The sequence below is a fragment of the Daldinia decipiens genome (assembly GCF_022478715.1).
Source record: "Daldinia decipiens strain CBS 113046 unplaced genomic scaffold F4813scaffold_63, whole genome shotgun sequence".
NCBI lineage: Eukaryota > Fungi > Ascomycota > Sordariomycetes > Xylariales > Hypoxylaceae > Daldinia > Daldinia decipiens.
This window is the reverse complement of record NW_026054606.1, coordinates 97,439-114,763: the sequence shown is the minus strand read 5'-3', so window position 1 is coordinate 114,763 and position 17,325 is coordinate 97,439. Positions and strand designations below refer to the sequence as shown.

At 30.3% G+C, this 17,325-nt stretch overlaps 3 protein-coding genes across 3 annotated transcripts; 1 reads left to right on the top strand and 2 right to left on the bottom strand.

Annotated features, from left to right (window-relative positions):
* The first annotated feature begins 9,065 nt into the window (after positions 1–9,065).
* On the top strand, positions 9,066–10,349 carry F4813DRAFT_377466 (uncharacterized protein). The gene is made up of 2 exons (XM_049245237.1): positions 9,066–9,686; positions 9,755–10,349. Exons 1-2 carry the CDS (start codon positions 9,256–9,258, stop codon positions 10,089–10,091), a joined length of 768 nt encoding a protein of 255 aa, XP_049094601.1. The 5' UTR covers positions 9,066–9,255; the 3' UTR covers positions 10,092–10,349.
* Positions 10,350–10,379: 30 nt separating this feature from the next.
* F4813DRAFT_305295 (tannase-domain-containing protein) lies at positions 10,380–12,886 on the bottom strand. Its single transcript, XM_049240814.1, has 2 exons — positions 10,922–12,886; positions 10,380–10,814 (listed from the first exon to the last, which is right to left on the bottom strand). The coding sequence occupies exons 1-2, from the start codon at positions 12,649–12,651 to the stop codon at positions 10,721–10,723; spliced, it is 1,824 nt and encodes a 607-aa protein (XP_049094600.1). The 5' UTR covers positions 12,652–12,886; the 3' UTR covers positions 10,380–10,720.
* A 621-nt stretch (positions 12,887–13,507) lies between these two features.
* F4813DRAFT_305293 (MFS general substrate transporter) lies at positions 13,508–15,550 on the bottom strand. The gene is made up of 4 exons (XM_049240813.1): positions 15,318–15,550; positions 14,804–15,241; positions 14,210–14,690; positions 13,508–14,159 (listed from the first exon to the last, which is right to left on the bottom strand). Exons 1-4 carry the CDS (start codon positions 15,399–15,401, stop codon positions 13,690–13,692), a joined length of 1,473 nt encoding a protein of 490 aa, XP_049094599.1. The 5' UTR covers positions 15,402–15,550; the 3' UTR covers positions 13,508–13,689.
* Between the last annotated feature and the right edge of the window lie 1,775 nt (positions 15,551–17,325).

Below are 17,325 nucleotides of genomic sequence, written 5' to 3'. Positions count from 1 at the left end.
TATTTTAAACATTTAAAATAACCTTTCTTATAAAAGAATTAAATTTTAAATAAATAGTATTAATTAATATTAGATTTTTTATAAGTTTTTTTACCTTAAAAAAATATTAAAAAATCTTTAAAAAACCTTAAATTCCATACCTAAAAACTTTAATTTATTTTTATTTATAATATTAACTTACCTTTATTTAAAATATAAAAAAAATTATATTTAAGTAAAATCAATTTTATAAGTAGTTATAAATTAAATATATTATTTTTAATTATATATAAGTTAAAAAAAGTTAATTAATGTAATAAATAAAAAAAATATAAATATTTATAAAAGTTTATATTTATAGTTATTAAATATATAAATATAATATTTAAATAAATTTTTATTATAGTTATTATAATTAAAATCTTTTTAATAATTAAAAAGTTAATTTTGGAAATAATAAAAGTATATTTTATTTTTAAAAATAATATGTTAAAATTTAATATAATAATATAAAATAATTTTTATAAAATTAATTAAATTATTAACCGAAGAAATATTTTATTTTAAAAGATGGTTAATAAAGGTAGTTATAACCATAAATATGGTAAAAACTTACTTAATAAATTAATCGAAATAATAAAGATAATTAAAATTAATAATAATATAGTACGGCGTTTACTAATTTAAACTTTATAAAATTTATTATTAATATAATATTTTAAACCTTAAAAAAAGGATTTAATAATTAATAACATATTAAAATTTAAACTTTTAATTTTATAAATTAATAAATTAATAATTTAATCAATAATTTTAATTTAAAAAATTAAAACATTAATTAATTATTTAATATTACTATTAAGACTTATTATAAGATTTAAAAATAAAGATGTAATTATAAAATAATATAATTTAAAATAAATATAATATACATTAATAATATTTAAAAATTAAAATTATAAAACCTTATTATAATAAAATATTATAAAAAAAATAATTAAAATATAAAAAAAATAATTAAAATATAAAAAAAATAATTAAAATATAAAAAAAATAATTAAAATAAAAAGGTAAAATTAAATATAAAATTAAATATAAAAAAAGGTTATAAAAAAAATTATAAGAAATATTTTAAAAAAAAATCCCATATTTATATAAATATTTAAATTAAATAATAATAAAACCATTTTTATAATAATATAAATATTATTTATAATAAATTAAGAAATTTAATATATTATTAAAATATTGGCATAAATAAACCTTAAAAATATAAATAAATCCATTTTTCTTATATATATACGATTTTTATACGGGTTAAAAAATATAGCTTTATATTTAATACGGGTATAAATTTATATTTTAAAATATATAAACCTGTAAATTATAAATATAAATATCTTTATAACGTAATAATATTATAATACTAATATATAAATTACCTTATAAAAAATAAGTACGGAAATATAAGATATAATCCTTACTTAAAAGGTATATTACATAATATATAAACTCCACAACTGTAAGTATAATATAACCGCCATACCGGTTATAAATAATTAAAACATTAATTACTTTTATTATATAAATATTAATTATAAAAGAGATATATTTTTCACATCTTATATTAAAAAAAGATAAATCTTTTAATAATACTTAAATTATTATATATGTTTAAATAACATTAATAACTCTTTAACATTATATTAATTATTTCGAAAATATTTTAATTAATAAATTTTAAAATTAGTTTAATAATTCATTTATTATTTTTAAAATTTATAAATATTTAATATCTTTAATTATTTTAAATAAATAATTTCAATTTATTTTTTATTATATTCTTTTATATTTTATTTTTTCTTAAGTTTTTTATAATATATTTATTTAAATTAAAGATATTATTAATTAAATAAAATTTTTATTAATTATATTATAATTAACGTTTTTAAAATATATTAATATATTTAAAAATATTATATAAAAATATTAAATTATTAATTTTTAAAATTTTTTTTCTTATTTTATAAATATTTTATTAATTATTCTTTATAATTATTACTTATTATTTTTTAATAATAATTTATATAATACGGTTAATATTAATTAAATCTTTAAAAATTTTAATTTTTTTTAATTTAATATTTTAATTAAAAAATTTAAACATTTATTATATATAATCTTATATAAATTAAATTTATTAAATTTAATTATAATTTTATTAACTTATATTATTATATTTAAATATTATATTTAATTTTTATTAATTTTATTAATTATCTTTATAAATTTAAATTTAATTAATTTATAATTAATTTTAATTTAACCTTAAATTTATAAAAAATAAAATAATTTTATTATTTTTTTAATCTTTAATTCTTTATAAATTTTTATAATTTTATTTTTAAATTTTAAACTTTTATTTACTTTAATTTTTAATAATTAACTATATTATAAGATTATTTTTTTTATAAATTTTATTACATTTATTAATTTTATTATTTTTAAAAAAGTTATTTTTAAATAATTTAATAATTATTTTTTAATTTTAATAATTATTTTATATTTATAATTATTAAATATATATTATATATTTAAAATTTAATAAATTAAAACAATATTTAAATTTAAATAATTTATTTTATTTAATAATTTATTTTAATTTATTTTTTAATATTAAATATAAATTTTTATTACATTTATAATATATTAAACTAGTGCTGGTGTATCAGGTGACCTTGACCTTGATCATGTGATCATATTCTTAGTATAAGTACCATTTATGGTCGCACACACCCATTTTACATAATATCATTTACTTTTAATATAAGTCATTCTTTTCTTTCATCATTATCATTTAAAAGTCCTTGATATCAGGTTTAATAAAACTTGATCCAAGGCTAAAACGTTTAAGTTTTATGCAATAATATTATTATAATTAATAAAAGAAATTTAATAATTAATAAAAAAACTATTTAATTATTTAAATATTAAAATATTTTTATTATAAAACTATTAAACCAAAATTATTAATATTATTAATAATAAACTATTTAATTACTTATATTACCTTATTAAATAAAAAATAAATAAACTATAATTAAATTTACATAATAAAACAAATTAAACCAAATATAATATAAAATTAACTAAAAAAGCTTAACTTATAAAATTTATAATAAAACTTTTTTTTAACATTATTATTATTATTATTATTTTAACCTATAAAATCTTTATTATTATTTATTAAATTATTTATTAAATTAATTTAAACATTATATTTTAAAATAAATAAATTTACCAAAACCATTAAACTTACCAACTCTTTTTTATTTATTATAAAATTTATATTTATCCTTTTATTTTTATTATTTTTTATAAAATTATTTATACCATTATTTATATAACTTATATTATTATTTATATTTTTTATTATATTACCACTTACATCTTTTATTATAATATTATTATTATTATTATTTTTATCGCTATTAATATAACTATTACCTTTAAAAACCTTATTTAATTTCTTTTTTAATTCTTTTTTTAATTCTTTTTTATTAATATTTTAAATATTTAAAATAACCTCTTTTATAAAAAAACCAAATTTTAAATAAATAACGTTAATTAATACCAAATCTTTTATAAATTCCTTTACTTTAAAAAAATATTAAAAAATCTTTAAAAAATTTTAAACTTTATATTTAAAAACCTTAATTTATTTTTATTTATAACATTAATTTACTTTTATTTAAAATATAAAAAAAAACGTACTTAAATAAAATTAATTTTATAAATAATTATAGATTAAATATACCATTTTTTAATTATATATTGTTGGATTGACTATATATTACGTAATAATATAAAAGGGAATGCAAATAACGATTGTGTTTTAATTGGTTGTATTAAGGTAAGAGAAAAAGGGTTTCCCCGAGTGGGGAAGGATATTTATTGTACAAATGCGTGGGCTGTGCGTGGGCGGTGTGTGTGGGCATAACCCTGGTCATGTGACCGTTATCCCAACATATATAAATTAAAAAAATAAGTAACATAATAAATGAAAAAAAATATAAATATTTATAAAAATTAATATTTATAATTATTAAATATATAAATATAATATTTAAATAAAATTTTATTATAATTATTATAATTAAAACTTTTTTAATAATTAAAAAACTAATTTTAAAAATAATAAAAATATATTTTACCTTTATAAATAATATTTTAAAATTTAATATAATAATATAAAATAGTTTTTATAAAATTAATTAAACCATTAATTAAAAAACACTTTATTTTAAAAAATAATTAATAAAAATAATTATAATTATAAATATAATAAAAACTTACTTAATAAATTAATTAAAATAATAAAAATAATTAATATTAATAATAATATAATATAACATTTATTAACTTAAACCTTATAAAATTTATTATTAACATAACATTTTAAATTTTAAAATAAAAATCTAATAACTAATAATATATTAAAATTTAAACCTTTAATATTATAAATTAATAACTTAATTAATAATTTTAACTTAAAAAATTAAAACATTAATTAATTATTTAATATTACTATTAAAACCTATTATAAAACTTAAAAATAAAAATATAACCATAAAATAATATAATTTAAAATAAATATAACACATATTAATAATATTTAAAAATTAAAATTATAAGATTTTATTATAATAAAATATTATAAAAAATAATTAAAATATAAAAAAATAATTAAAATAAAAAAACAAAATTAAATATAAAATTAAATATAAAAAAAAGTTATAAAAAAAAATTATAAAAAAAATTTTAAAAAAAAACTTTATATTTATATAAATATTTAAATTAAATAATAACGAAATTATTTTTACGGCAATATAAATATTATTTATAATAAATTAAAAAATTTAATATATTATCGAGATATTAACGTAAATAAATTTTAAAAATATAAACAAACCCACTTTTTTTATATATATACGATTTTTTATATAAGTCGGAAGGTACGGCCCCATTTTTAACATAAGTATAAATTTATATTCTAAAATACATAAACTTATAAGTTGTGGGTATAAATACCTTTATAATATAATAATATCATAATACCAACGCATAAACTACCTTGTAAAAGGTAAATACGGAAATATAAGATATTATCCTTACTTAAAAGGTATATCGTATGATATATAAACTTTATAATTATAAATATAACGTAACCGTTATATCGGCTATAAACAATTAAAGCGTTAACCATTTTTATTATATAAATATTAACTATAAAAAGAATATATTTCTTACATTTTATATTAAAAAAATAAACCTTTTAATAATACTTAAGTTATTATATATATTTAAACAATATTAATAACTTTTTAAGATATATTTATAAAATATATTTTTAATTTATTAAATTAATTTTAAAATTATAAAAGATTTTTTTTAATAATTTAAGGATTTTTTTTATTTATTTTATAATTATAAAATTTTTAATTCATTTAATTATTTAATTAATGATTTATTATATTTAAATTATTTTTAAAAAATTTAAAATTATAATATTTTTTTTAATTTTTAAAATTTTATAAATATATTTATTTTTATATAATATTTATTATTAAAAAGATTATTTAATTAATTTTATTTTTTAATATATATTTATTAAAAATAATAATAATAATTTTCTTATAATCTTATAATAATTAATAAATTAATAAATTAAAAATACATTTTAATTTTATATAAAATATTAATTATTAAAATAAAATTATTATTAATATATTTTATTTTAATAAATATAATAATTTCTTTTTTAATTATTTTTTAAATATATTATATTATTTAATTTATTATTAAAGTGTTAACTATTCTTTTTATTTAAATAATTATATATTATTTTAAAACTTTATTAAAATTTTTATTTAATGCGGTAATATTTAAGATTATAATATTAAAATTTTAAATATTTTTAAGAAATATATTATTATTTTGGTAAATAACTTTAATTTGTTTAAATGTATTTATTTTATTTTATTTTTAATATTTAATATAAGTAATTATACTTAATATTTAAAAGGATTATAAAAGTTAAAAAGATGGTTTTAAATGAATCTTTGCCGTATAAATTTATTATAATAATATAAAAATGGAATAATTATTTTAATAATTTTATAATAAAAGAAAAAATAAAATAAATATTTATATTTGTTATTTATATAATTATAATAAAGCTTAAATGTAAATTAAGTTTATAATTATTAAATAATTATTTATATTATTTAAATATATATAATAATTTAAATATTATTAAAAAATTTATTTTTTTAATATGAAATATATTTTATACATTTTTTTTATAATTAATATTTATATAATAAAAATAATTAACGCTTTAATTACTGATAATTAATATAACAATTATATTATATTTATAATTATAAAACTTATACATTATACAATAATATATTATTATAATAAAAATTTTTAAATTATTATAATAATAATCTTTTAAATTTTATTAATTAATATTAATAAATACATATATATAATAAAATAAATAATAAAATAATAATTAAAAAATTAATATTATTAAAACAATATATTAAAAATATAATTTATTTATATACACATATTTTTTTTAATAATAAAAATAAAAGTTTTTATAAATCATTATATAATTATTCATAAATTATTAAAGTTAAAAACAACGCCGTAATTAATTTTAAATAATTACCTTTTATATATTATATAACATACTTTTTAAATAAACATATAATAAAATTACTTAAATCGTAATATTTAACATTTTTAAAGTTTTTTTATAATATTAGTTTATTTTAATCTTATTAGTTTTTAAATAAAATTTAATTGTAAATAATTATTAGTTATTAATTAAACGTATTTTTATTTATTGTTAAACAAGAGTTGGTATTTTTTATAAAGTATAACATATTACTTTAACGTTTAAATCCTTGTAAAAAGCTTTAAACAGCTGATAATAATATTATATTTTAAAAGAATTATAAAGATTTATTAATCGGATAAGATATATATAATAAATATGTAAAATAAAACCATAAGTTATAAATATAAAAAAATAACGAATATATTTATATTAAATGCATAATTAAATGATAATAATTGTGGTTATTTAATTAAAAAAATATAACGAATATTAAACTTTTATATAACTTATGATTTAAGATTACATAATAATACCCTTGCTTTTAACGATGTAGCATTATATTAATTTATTACGATGGTTTTTTTTAATTTATTAAAATGCGTGGTATTATATAATATTTTTAATTTAATTTAAACTTTACGGTTTACTGTTAATATTAATTTAATTTTAAAGCTTTTTGTTTAAATTTAACGTAATTGTTAAATATAAAGAATTATAAACGTTTTTATTATATTTATTAAGCTTATAATTGTTAAAGTTAAAAATAACGCCGTAATCGTTTTTAAATAATTACGTTTTATATATTATATAATATAAACCTTTTTAAACTTAACCCCACGCACGTGGTAACACGTGACTAAATTATATAATTAATTATTTTTTATATTTTAATAAAAACCTTATAATTTCAACTTTTAAACATTATTAATACACGTTATATTTATTTTAGAATACATTATTTTATAATTATACTTTTATTTTTAAATTTTATAATAAATTTTATAAAAATTAAATCGATAAATATTATATTATATTACCGTTAATATTAACCGCTTTTACCGCTTTAATTAATTTATTAAATAAAATTCTTTTCATTTATATTTATAATTATTTTTATTAATTACTTTTTAAAATAATTTTTTTAATTAATAATTTAATTATTTTTATAAAAAAAATTTTATATTATTATATTAAATTTTTATATATTACTTTTAAAAAAATTTTATTTTTAAAATTAACTTTTTAACTATTAAAAAATAATATATTTAATTTATAATTATTTATACAATTAATTTTATTAAAATAAAATTAAATTAAAATTTTTATATATAAAATTTAAAATATCTTAAAGACTTTTTAATATTATATTAAAATAAAAAGGTTTATAAAGAATTTAATATTAATTAAAACTATTCTTTTTAATAATTTAATTTATTAAGGTAAAATCGTGGGAACGCATGTTATACCGTTATTTTACATGAGACTAAGGATTTTCAGGTTACCTGACATGGCTGACTAATCTGACAGTTACCTGGTATGGCTGATTAGGTAATCTGATAAGAATGAAGTACGAAGTAAGTCTGCCGCCCCTCAATCCGCATCTATCTGACCTTCCAGGTTAATAGCAAAGCAAATCCAACTTACCTACACCATTCCTTCAAGACCCCGGTTAGAAAATGCTAGGCCTTGTTGGGGCTTTCTGTACGCTTGGGTAACACAAAGCCCTTTTGCGATTGAGTAAAAACTTATTCATCCAAGACATGCATGAAATAGTTGCAGCCTGTGGCGGCGGACATCTCGTAATGTAGTATTAATGATTGCTATCTACGGAAGCATTGACCACGGGCCTACAGCCTTACACGCCCTAGGCTTACATGCCTAGGGAGCTGAGCCGGAGCTATATTGGTTGAGTAAATCATGACTCGATCGTGGCTCCTTGGATCGTGAACAGGCTAAGTAGGTTAGGTAGTATTAAAGATATCTCAAGACGGCTACATGAGCGAGGCACCTATGTTTCAAATCTCGGTAACATCAAGTGACTTGTATTTTTCAGGCCCTTACATAACTAGTGGACGCCACACAGAGCTGACGAGCTGTCTCGGAAAATAGGCCGAAGGATTCTGTTCGACCATCATGTATTTTGATTAACCCCTGAAACAGGTCGAAGGATTCTTCCGTATAGAACCGCAGGTGACCCAAACAGCGGGATCTTCAAAATCTGCGGACAGATTACCTACAGTACGCCCAATGAGATGAGCAAGCCTTTACAAGAGAAGCCAGTGCCGATAAGTCCTCGGCTGCCTAGGAACCTGGGGTTATGGGCTTTGGTTTTCTAGTTTGAAGATTGGGGGCCCGATGACAGGGGCTGCTGTGGTATCGAATTCTCAATTAGGGAATTCAGGAGCGAAAACAGTAAGTCTACACACATCTGATGTGACACAAACAGCAGAGCGGATCCTTCATACCTTTTCTTTTTCCTGTATATTTCCGTTTGTGCTCTCCTCAAATGTCAACTATATGTTAACCAACTTCCACCGGTGAGGTAGATACAGAGTCATCTATATCATCATAAGCTAGAGGGCATGATGTCGCCCAACAATATCCAAGACGAACCTGCTGGTTTAGAAGTTGCTCCAGTGTCAGATTTGCCATATGTAGTGGAAGGACCGACTATCATAGAAAAGCCACACCACGGCACTCAGTATGTGTACGATCAGCAAATACCGGGTTTTCAGGGTATGGCTCAGCAGAATGCCTACTCGAACGGGCTATATTCCTCCCAAGGGTATCCTATTCATAGCCAGGGTCAGCCACACTGGGGAGGTTCTCAAGATGGGACATACCTCACCGACAGGACTCTTCCTATAGCATCGAGTAGTAAAAGAATATGTGGATTAAGAGTGAAGACTTTCTGGTTGATAGTTGGCCCGCTCATTGCCATCATTATTATTGGTCTGGCAGTCGGCTTAGGTGTGGGATTGGCTACTTCACACAATTCGAGTTCGAATTCTGAGTAAGCGATACCGATCAATCCCTTCATAATATCATGATATTATGATACTTGTACTAATACGCAAGCAGCGCAACTCCTACATCGTCACACCCCTCAAGCACGACCGGATCGGCGTCAATCGCGTGTCCGCAGTCAAACGGGACGACATACGAAGGGGCCGGTAACGACCCGTTCCTAGTTCTCTGCAACGTGGACTACAACGGCAACTGGGAAGGCAGCGGAACAACAGACATTGGCAACGAAGAGACAAGTTCCGTCGAGGACTGTATTGATATGTGCGCGGGAAACTCGACTTGTGCCGGCGCAGGCTGGGGTAACTACAATGGACATTATGTCTGTTGGATGAAGGGAAAGTTGGGCTCACCGCAGGAGTCCCCGAATTGGTTCTTCGTGATTAGACAATGAGTCGTCAGGGTTTAGGGAATTAACTACTAGGGAAAGTATCTAGTAATGGGCGTCTAAACGGGCTGATGGGATGGGTGGTAGCGCTGGATTCGTTTCGTATTATAATATGGTCTATATTCGGTTTCTATCTATTTTCTTGTATTTATTATATATACCCTCAAAGATACCCTCGACAGGGACTTAATGCTAAGTAAAACTCCTGGCATATAGAACCTAAGATCTGATACGCCACATTTATCTACACATTGATTTTTGAGGCCCCTAATGATGTTTCGAATAGCGTTTGATCCTTCTGCTTACACCTACGGCCATACCAAACATGTCTTATATGTAGGTAGGTGTGTATCTCATTGGACAATTCGATATATGTAGGTAACGCAAGGTAAACTTACCACAAATATGGGCAACTGGTCTAACACATCCTTCACGAGTATATTCAAGCAACAAGAGACAGACCAGTCCGTGAATAAGGGCTACGAGTATGACCAAGCTATGACATGTTACTTACTGCAAATGCTCATCCTCTAAGTACCTAAGCTACATACATCTTTATGTCGCCTATATGCAATCAGACCATAGCATCCTCACTGGATTTAGACTAACTAAACGTGTAATTATGACCTCAAAGTTCAGTCCCCGAGTAACATATCTACGATGACCGAAAAGGGGTTCGTATATGCTAGCGAACCCGCGCTGTTCGCTACGTGGCTAGAGTTATCACCACTAGAGGTATAGTTAGCAAACAGAGCTAGAGGGGAGTGAAAAGGCATGAAGGGGAGAGAGAGGGAGAGAGAAAATAAAGAAGAAAGAACACCAAGAAAACCACTAACCCACAACTCCAGCTCGCAGCCTCGTCTATATTCCCCGTCCCATCCCACTGCGCCGTATCGGGATACGCACAAATCGGCCGCTGCCTCAGCACTCCCGACGACGGCTCCTTCTGGCTATTCCACGTCGTAGCAATAACCTGATCAACCGGATTCCCATTCTCAACCCAGTCTACAAGCGCGAGCAAGACGTCGTGTTGCGAGTCCGCGAACCCAGGCACCGAGTACGTGTCGTTTCCCAGCGAAGCAGCCTGGCTAGCGCCGCCGAAAGCCCACGGCGCGTCGACCTCTGTTAACCCGCAGTGTTGCATCCCCGGGATCTCGAGGCGGCGGAAGAATTCGCGCGCGGCGTTTACGTCGCCGCCGCTCGTCGTGTCTACCGCGCGTTTGTAGTACAAGCTTCCGGCTGTGGTGGGGACCAGGCCGTCCGAGGCTCCGTGGTATATCAGCATCTTGCCGCCGCGGTCGCGGAACGTTGTTAGGTTGTAGTTGTTGGCCGTGGCATTACCTGGATCCAACAGCTCGGCTAGCTGGAGTATCGAGTCGTTGTACTGCGATGCTTCCCACAGCGGGTTATCTAAGAGGAAGTATCGGATATATCCTAGGCCGTACGGGCTTGCGTCCGAGTAGTTGAGTACCGTGTACATCTGGTTCTCAGACCCGGGGAGTAGCCCGGGCATCACGCGCTCGCCGGTCGAGTCGAGTGTAAATCCCGTGTACAATTGTTTCAACGTGTCGATCTGCGCGTCGTTCAGACAGTTGTCGGAATTGGCAAAGTTGGATGCGGCGGTACTGATGCCATTGCTGCATCGCAGGGCGTCGTAGTTTACGTTACACTGTTCTGGTAGGCTGATGATGCCGTCGGAGACTCCGTCGATGTCATCACACTGGCGTACGACCTCGGCACCGATAGGCGGTAGCGTTTCCCAGTCGATATGCTTAGGGTCGTCGGCGGGCCAGTTATATGTAGCAATCTTGCCAATCCAAGTATTGAGGTGGCTTGTGTACCAAGCCGGAGCACCAACAAGTACTCCGTCAAAGCTACCGGGGGAAATCTGTACCTCCTTGAGCCCTTGTCGACCGCCCGTCGAGCACCCGCTATAGTATGAATGGCCGATGGGCTTTGCGTAGTAGGCTGTGACGAGGTTTTTGCCTAATAGAACGGTACCATGCAGGGAACGCCAGCCCCAATCTTCCTTCATCTCGGGGTTATTGAGGGCCCAGTAGATATCGCCAGTCGTTGAGTTATGGCCCGTATCCGTTGACACAACGGCAAAGCCATACCTGACACCGGCGCCCATATCCAGCCAGTTGATACCGCCTCCGAATCCTCCATTTCCGACAGTGAGGAAACGACCATTCCACTCTGCCGGTAGGAATATTCCGAATCTATATGATGAAACCGGCGAGGAAACGACGGATATGATAACAGCGCATAATTCTGGTAAGTTTGTTGGCGGGATCGGGTACATGAGATCCGTCAAAGGCTCGCCGAATGTGCCTCCGGCGCTGACGTACTCGACCTTCTCTACTTTGGTCGCGATCGGAAGCAAATTAGCGAAGGCCGCGACGTTGCAGTTCACGCCGCTAACCTGCCTACGGCCGTTGTCGTTATTATTGCTGTCAGCATCACTCCTCGCTAACGTGGAAGAAGCGAGAGTAGCAGCTAAAGCGGTCACCGCAAGGGTTCTAACAGAGAATTGGAGAAGGCCCGAGCACATCATCGCGAGCATACCATGTTTCCACACTGATTTGCAATAAAAACTGCTCGTTTGGGGAGCGAGCGATTAGGCGTGCTACTTCAGGCTCAGGTTGAGATAATATATGTGCCACTGGGAACACACACCTATCAATATGCGTTGTCTACCTACCTATGTACCTATATACTCGTCTTCGTACACCTGCTGGCCACGCATGACCAAGCTCATGGGCCACCTTGGCATGAAAGAAGCTGTGCAAGGGAGGTTGGGGGTACAAGTCATATATATAAGACCTTGGCTCAGCGTGGCATCCCTGTGTGATCATATAACTGACCATATCACTGGTGCCGCAAGTCCCGACCTAGCGAGATATTATCTGGGGTAGACTGGGTAGACTTAGAGATCTATATCCGCCCGAACGGTATACCCCCCGGGGAATATAGTAGTGGAATGGTCTAGTTTACCTGGCCCTGGCTAGACAGGGCTGTTTCTCCAAGTCGCTTATGACCTCGTGCCCTTGCTTGCATATTTGTATCTATTGTCAAGTGCGGGGTTTCTTACCCGCGGGAACAATAAAGATTGCATTCCAACCCCGGCTAGAATCTCAGTATTTACCAGGGTATTTGCTTAACTCCGAGCTACTAACCGGGCGTTTCCGAATGCAGGTCCCAGCTAGACATGGCGTCTGTCATCATAGGTATGTCTAGCATAACCCTTCGCGGGATTCCCCATAATTTCCGACGATTGGCCAGGCCAGAAAAGCTTGTTAAGAAGCAAAAAGCAATGTAGCTTGTGTAGCTGGATGTCGTAAATATTGTCGCTAGTTTGGAAAGTGGCTTGGCATGATAGACCCTATTTAGCTCGAGGAGACTGATGTTGATAAAGTATAGGTACCCAAGGTAGCTTATGGTCTAGATTTTCTGAGGAAATTAATTTAGATGCCTATATATTCTCTTGGTGCAAGGTTCCTACGATTAAAAATGATATAAATATACTCCCTCATACTAATCTGAGAGCTACCACTAACGTTCAAAATGAAATAAACAGCTAACAGTATTTCATAAGCGCACATCACAACTTGTATAGTCTGGGAGTTACGCCCTCAGCGGCTCCATTTAGTAGAGTGCGATTCTTTCGCCCGTAGTAGTATCTCAATCCGAGAGCACCAAAAGCTACGAAGAAAAGCATGGCACAGTTCACACCATGACCAGTTGGGTAGCCTTTCGATGCTTCCTCGGCCTTGTATATCCATACTCCTGGAATCTGTCCGAGACCCGCGCCAATACTGACATTGAGCGCCACGGCTAATCCAATGGACGCCGTGCTCCACATGTTCGAGGTCAGCCAGCCAAGCATCGGCGGAATGCATCCGAACGCTCCAGCGGTCCCGACGATCAAGCAGCCATATCGATGAGTGTAAGCATCGGGCGGTAGCACAGCAGAAGCCAGGAAGCCCGCTGCACCGATTAATGAGGCAATAGCACAATGATAACCTCTAGCGTTAAAATGATCCGCCGACCATGAGAGGAGAATTTGGAATACTGCTTGGTTAGCATCGAGCACTTTTACATGTCTCACATAGGAGACTTACCATAAGCAGCGGCCCATGGAGGCACTGTCATTAATTGAGCCTCTAGATCGTGGAAGCCTAGACCAGCGACGATCGAAGGTGAGAATAATGAGAGAGAACTAAATGGCAATGAGACCGCGAAGTAGATAGCGTAGTGCCCGCATAGCCGCCAGTCTGTAAGCGTGTCTTTGACATCGCTCCATGTCATAGAAGAAGCTGAGCCTTTAGCGCCTTCAAGATACAATCGCTGCGCGGCCAAATCCTTCTCGGTTTCTGAGAGCCAGGAAGCTCTCTCCGGGTAGTCTGGTAGGAAGAACCATACGAGAATTCCTGATAGACATGAAGGGATACCTTCGAGCATAAAAAGCCACCTCCAAGCAGACAAGCCGCGCGTCTGGTTCATGTGGCCGACTCCATAAGCGATTGCTCCGCCGAAGGCACCGGCAAGAGTGGCGCTTGCGAGGATGAAAGCTACTCGAACACTACGCTCGTCGCTCTTATACTATAAGGAAGCTTGAAGTTAGTAATTGCATCTGAAAACTGATTATACACACTTAAGGAAGAAAAGCTGTTCGTGATTTTCATCCTGTCTTAGGGGTTCTGGTGAGAACGTACCCAAAATGTTAAATAATACACTAGCCCGGGGAAAAGACCGGCTTCGAAGGCGCCTAGTAGGAAACGGACGCCGGTCATCTGGGCATAGTTGTGGACACCGCCCATGCCAATGGTAATAACACCCCAAGAACACATAAGGAAGGCAAGCCATCTAGACGGGCGAAGCTTCTTGAGTAGAATATTTGACGGGACTTCGAATAAGAAGTAGCCGATCAGGAAGATCATGAGCGCGATGTTGAACTCGTAATTCGAAGTATCAGTCTCGGACTGCATATCATTATGGCTCGCTGAATTGAGGACTTTGGCGTTGCCGATGTTGGAACGGTCTAAATAGCAGAGGAAGTAGATACCCGCGGCCAGGGGCACGATGCGCTTGTCTTGCCTCCATAGCAAATTTCGCTCGGGGGCGGAAGAAGCGAGGGCGGTATTAGCTACCTCCTAGTGGCTGTGAGAAACTGTGTAGTATAACTGGGGTTTATCTGTTTGCTTGTTTGTTTATTTGCTTGCTACTTACATCCTTCAAGTGTCCCTCTTCGATCTCCTTGGCCTCGGGGCCGTTGTTCTTCTCCAAGTCGCTATGAGTGTTTTCGGTGGCCATTGCGAATAGCTAAGCTCCTTGAGACGAAATAGCCAGGTGGAGAAAAGTTCCAAGTGGGGAGTGGAGTATAGAAGAAGGATTGGAGAGGCCTTCGATGCGTGCTGGGGGCAGATATGGGGTTAGATATGGGGTCAGATATGGGGTATGGGGATGAGGACACTCTTGTAAGCACTAGTCTAGGTCTGGAGAACAAAGGATAGCAGTAAGCTCGATATAATCCATACAAGCCAAACAGATTAAACAGGCCGGGGAAGTATTGCCCAACGCGGGGAAAGCCTCGCCATCGTGACCAGAAAAATCAAAGACATCCCACCATATTAGGGCATTTTCTACGTAGCAGACGGCTCCCCACGGCTGCTGAAGCTCTCCATAGGACCGAGAATCTAGATCCGTGTAACGTAAGCGCTTTGTGTTGGACGTTCGAAATCATATCACACAGCAATACCACCACAAAGGGTAAGAAGCTCGGGCTAGTCGGAGCATGGAATCTCATTAGTATCTCCGAATAGGGACTACCAATGGGCGGGTACCGTGCCACATTCTCGCATAGGTGTTGCGGGGGAGACACAAAGATAATGGCAAAGAATATTCGTGGCCCATATTCGGATTGGAGCAAGTAATCATCTCGAAAGCCAGATAAGCCAGGTAAGCCAGGTAAGCCAGGGAGGACTAATCAAAAGGGGCGTAGACTACAGTCTAAACTCGGCAGATAATATTTCGGCCGAGACGAAAAAGTTGAGGCTTATTTGAGCTCGAAGCTACCGGCTATCAACCGTTCCCTAGTGACATCTCGAGCAGTAGCGTTGAGCTAACAAGTGAAGCTAACAACCTAGTGATCGATGCAACGATCATCTCTTTTCCCCACAGGGGTTGTATTGCGGCTCCGAAATGTACGAGACGACGGCCTCAAGTTTCTCGCAACGAAGTCTCTTTCTTGTCGTGGTAGAAAGCTAACCGATCATCTATGGAGCTTAGTAATGTGAAATTGTAAGGACACTAGTCAGTCAGCCACGCGATCGCCTCGTATAGACAGCAATTTAGCGGACGCCACATATTGTTAGTAATGGTACCTAGGTAGAGACAAAGCTGATACTACCTGGTAATACTTCAATACATAGGTACATATGTAGGTAGGTAGGTAGGCAGGTTCGTTTTGCCTCTTTGATTACCTAGGTACATATCGCATGTATCTTCGAGAGTAAACCAACTAAAGACGCAATCTTAGGCGGAAATTAAGCAAGTCAGAAGTGACTATGGTTTTCGAACGATAAAAAGAAGATGCGAAAAGAAACAAGGGCGAATTTACATAGACATCTAAATAAATGAGTTCGAGAATAAAAGTCGTATAAAACTTGCCATTACATCAAGTAAACAATCATCATGTTATGCAAACCAGAAGACAAGATCTGATTGATGAGAATATACGACGTAGAGGCAAATGCCGGCGCCATCAATTCAATCCCAAAACTCGTGATTCCTACTCGTAATAAAATAATAAGGTGATTGATTGGTCTAGGCAATGCTTAGTAACAAGCAAGGGGGTATCAACACGAGATGCCTTATTTTTAGCAGTGCTAAAGAGAAGATGAGGGGACGTTTTAGGGCGTTTCATTGGTGCTGTAGCCCCGGCTGAGCTGCGCTACTGCCGACTCCAATTCCACGTGCTGCAGCCCTACAGGAACTACCCTAACTAAAGTCCCCTAACCTAGTTAAGTCTTAGCTAAACTACGTGTACCTAACAGCTCCCTTCACCTTACGTACGTAAATTCATTTCTTCTCGAGCAAACTGCTGATGCCATCGGTATGGACATCACAAGGTTATTTAGTTGGATGACTTTACGAGTCACTGCTGAACTGGTAGAGGGATTGTTTGCTACGTTTAGGAAAACTTGAACGAAGTAAGGGAGTAAAACTAGGTACCTAA

Bases quoted from the DNA above. Each gene is read 5' to 3' on its own strand.
- F4813DRAFT_305295 (XM_049240814.1), bottom strand. From the start codon at position 12,651: ATGCTCGCGATGATGTGCTCGGGCCTTCTCCAATTCTCTGTTAGAACC. The intron at 10,815-10,921 runs GTTAGTGGTTTT...CTATACCTCTAG, and splicing joins GCTGCGAGCTGGAGTTGTGG to TGGTGATAACTCTAGCCACG.
- F4813DRAFT_377466 (XM_049245237.1), top strand. From the start codon at position 9,256: ATGATGTCGCCCAACAATATCCAAGACGAACCTGCTGGTTTAGAAGTT. The intron at 9,687-9,754 runs GTAAGCGATACC...ATACGCAAGCAG, and splicing joins AATTCGAGTTCGAATTCTGA to CGCAACTCCTACATCGTCAC.
- F4813DRAFT_305293 (XM_049240813.1), bottom strand. From the start codon at position 15,401: ATGGCCACCGAAAACACTCATAGCGACTTGGAGAAGAACAACGGCCCC. The intron at 15,242-15,317 runs GTAAGTAGCAAG...CACAGCCACTAG, and splicing joins AAGAGGGACACTTGAAGGAT to GAGGTAGCTAATACCGCCCT. The intron at 14,160-14,209 runs GTAAGTCTCCTA...CTAACCAAGCAG, and splicing joins TCCATGGGCCGCTGCTTATG to TATTCCAAATTCTCCTCTCA.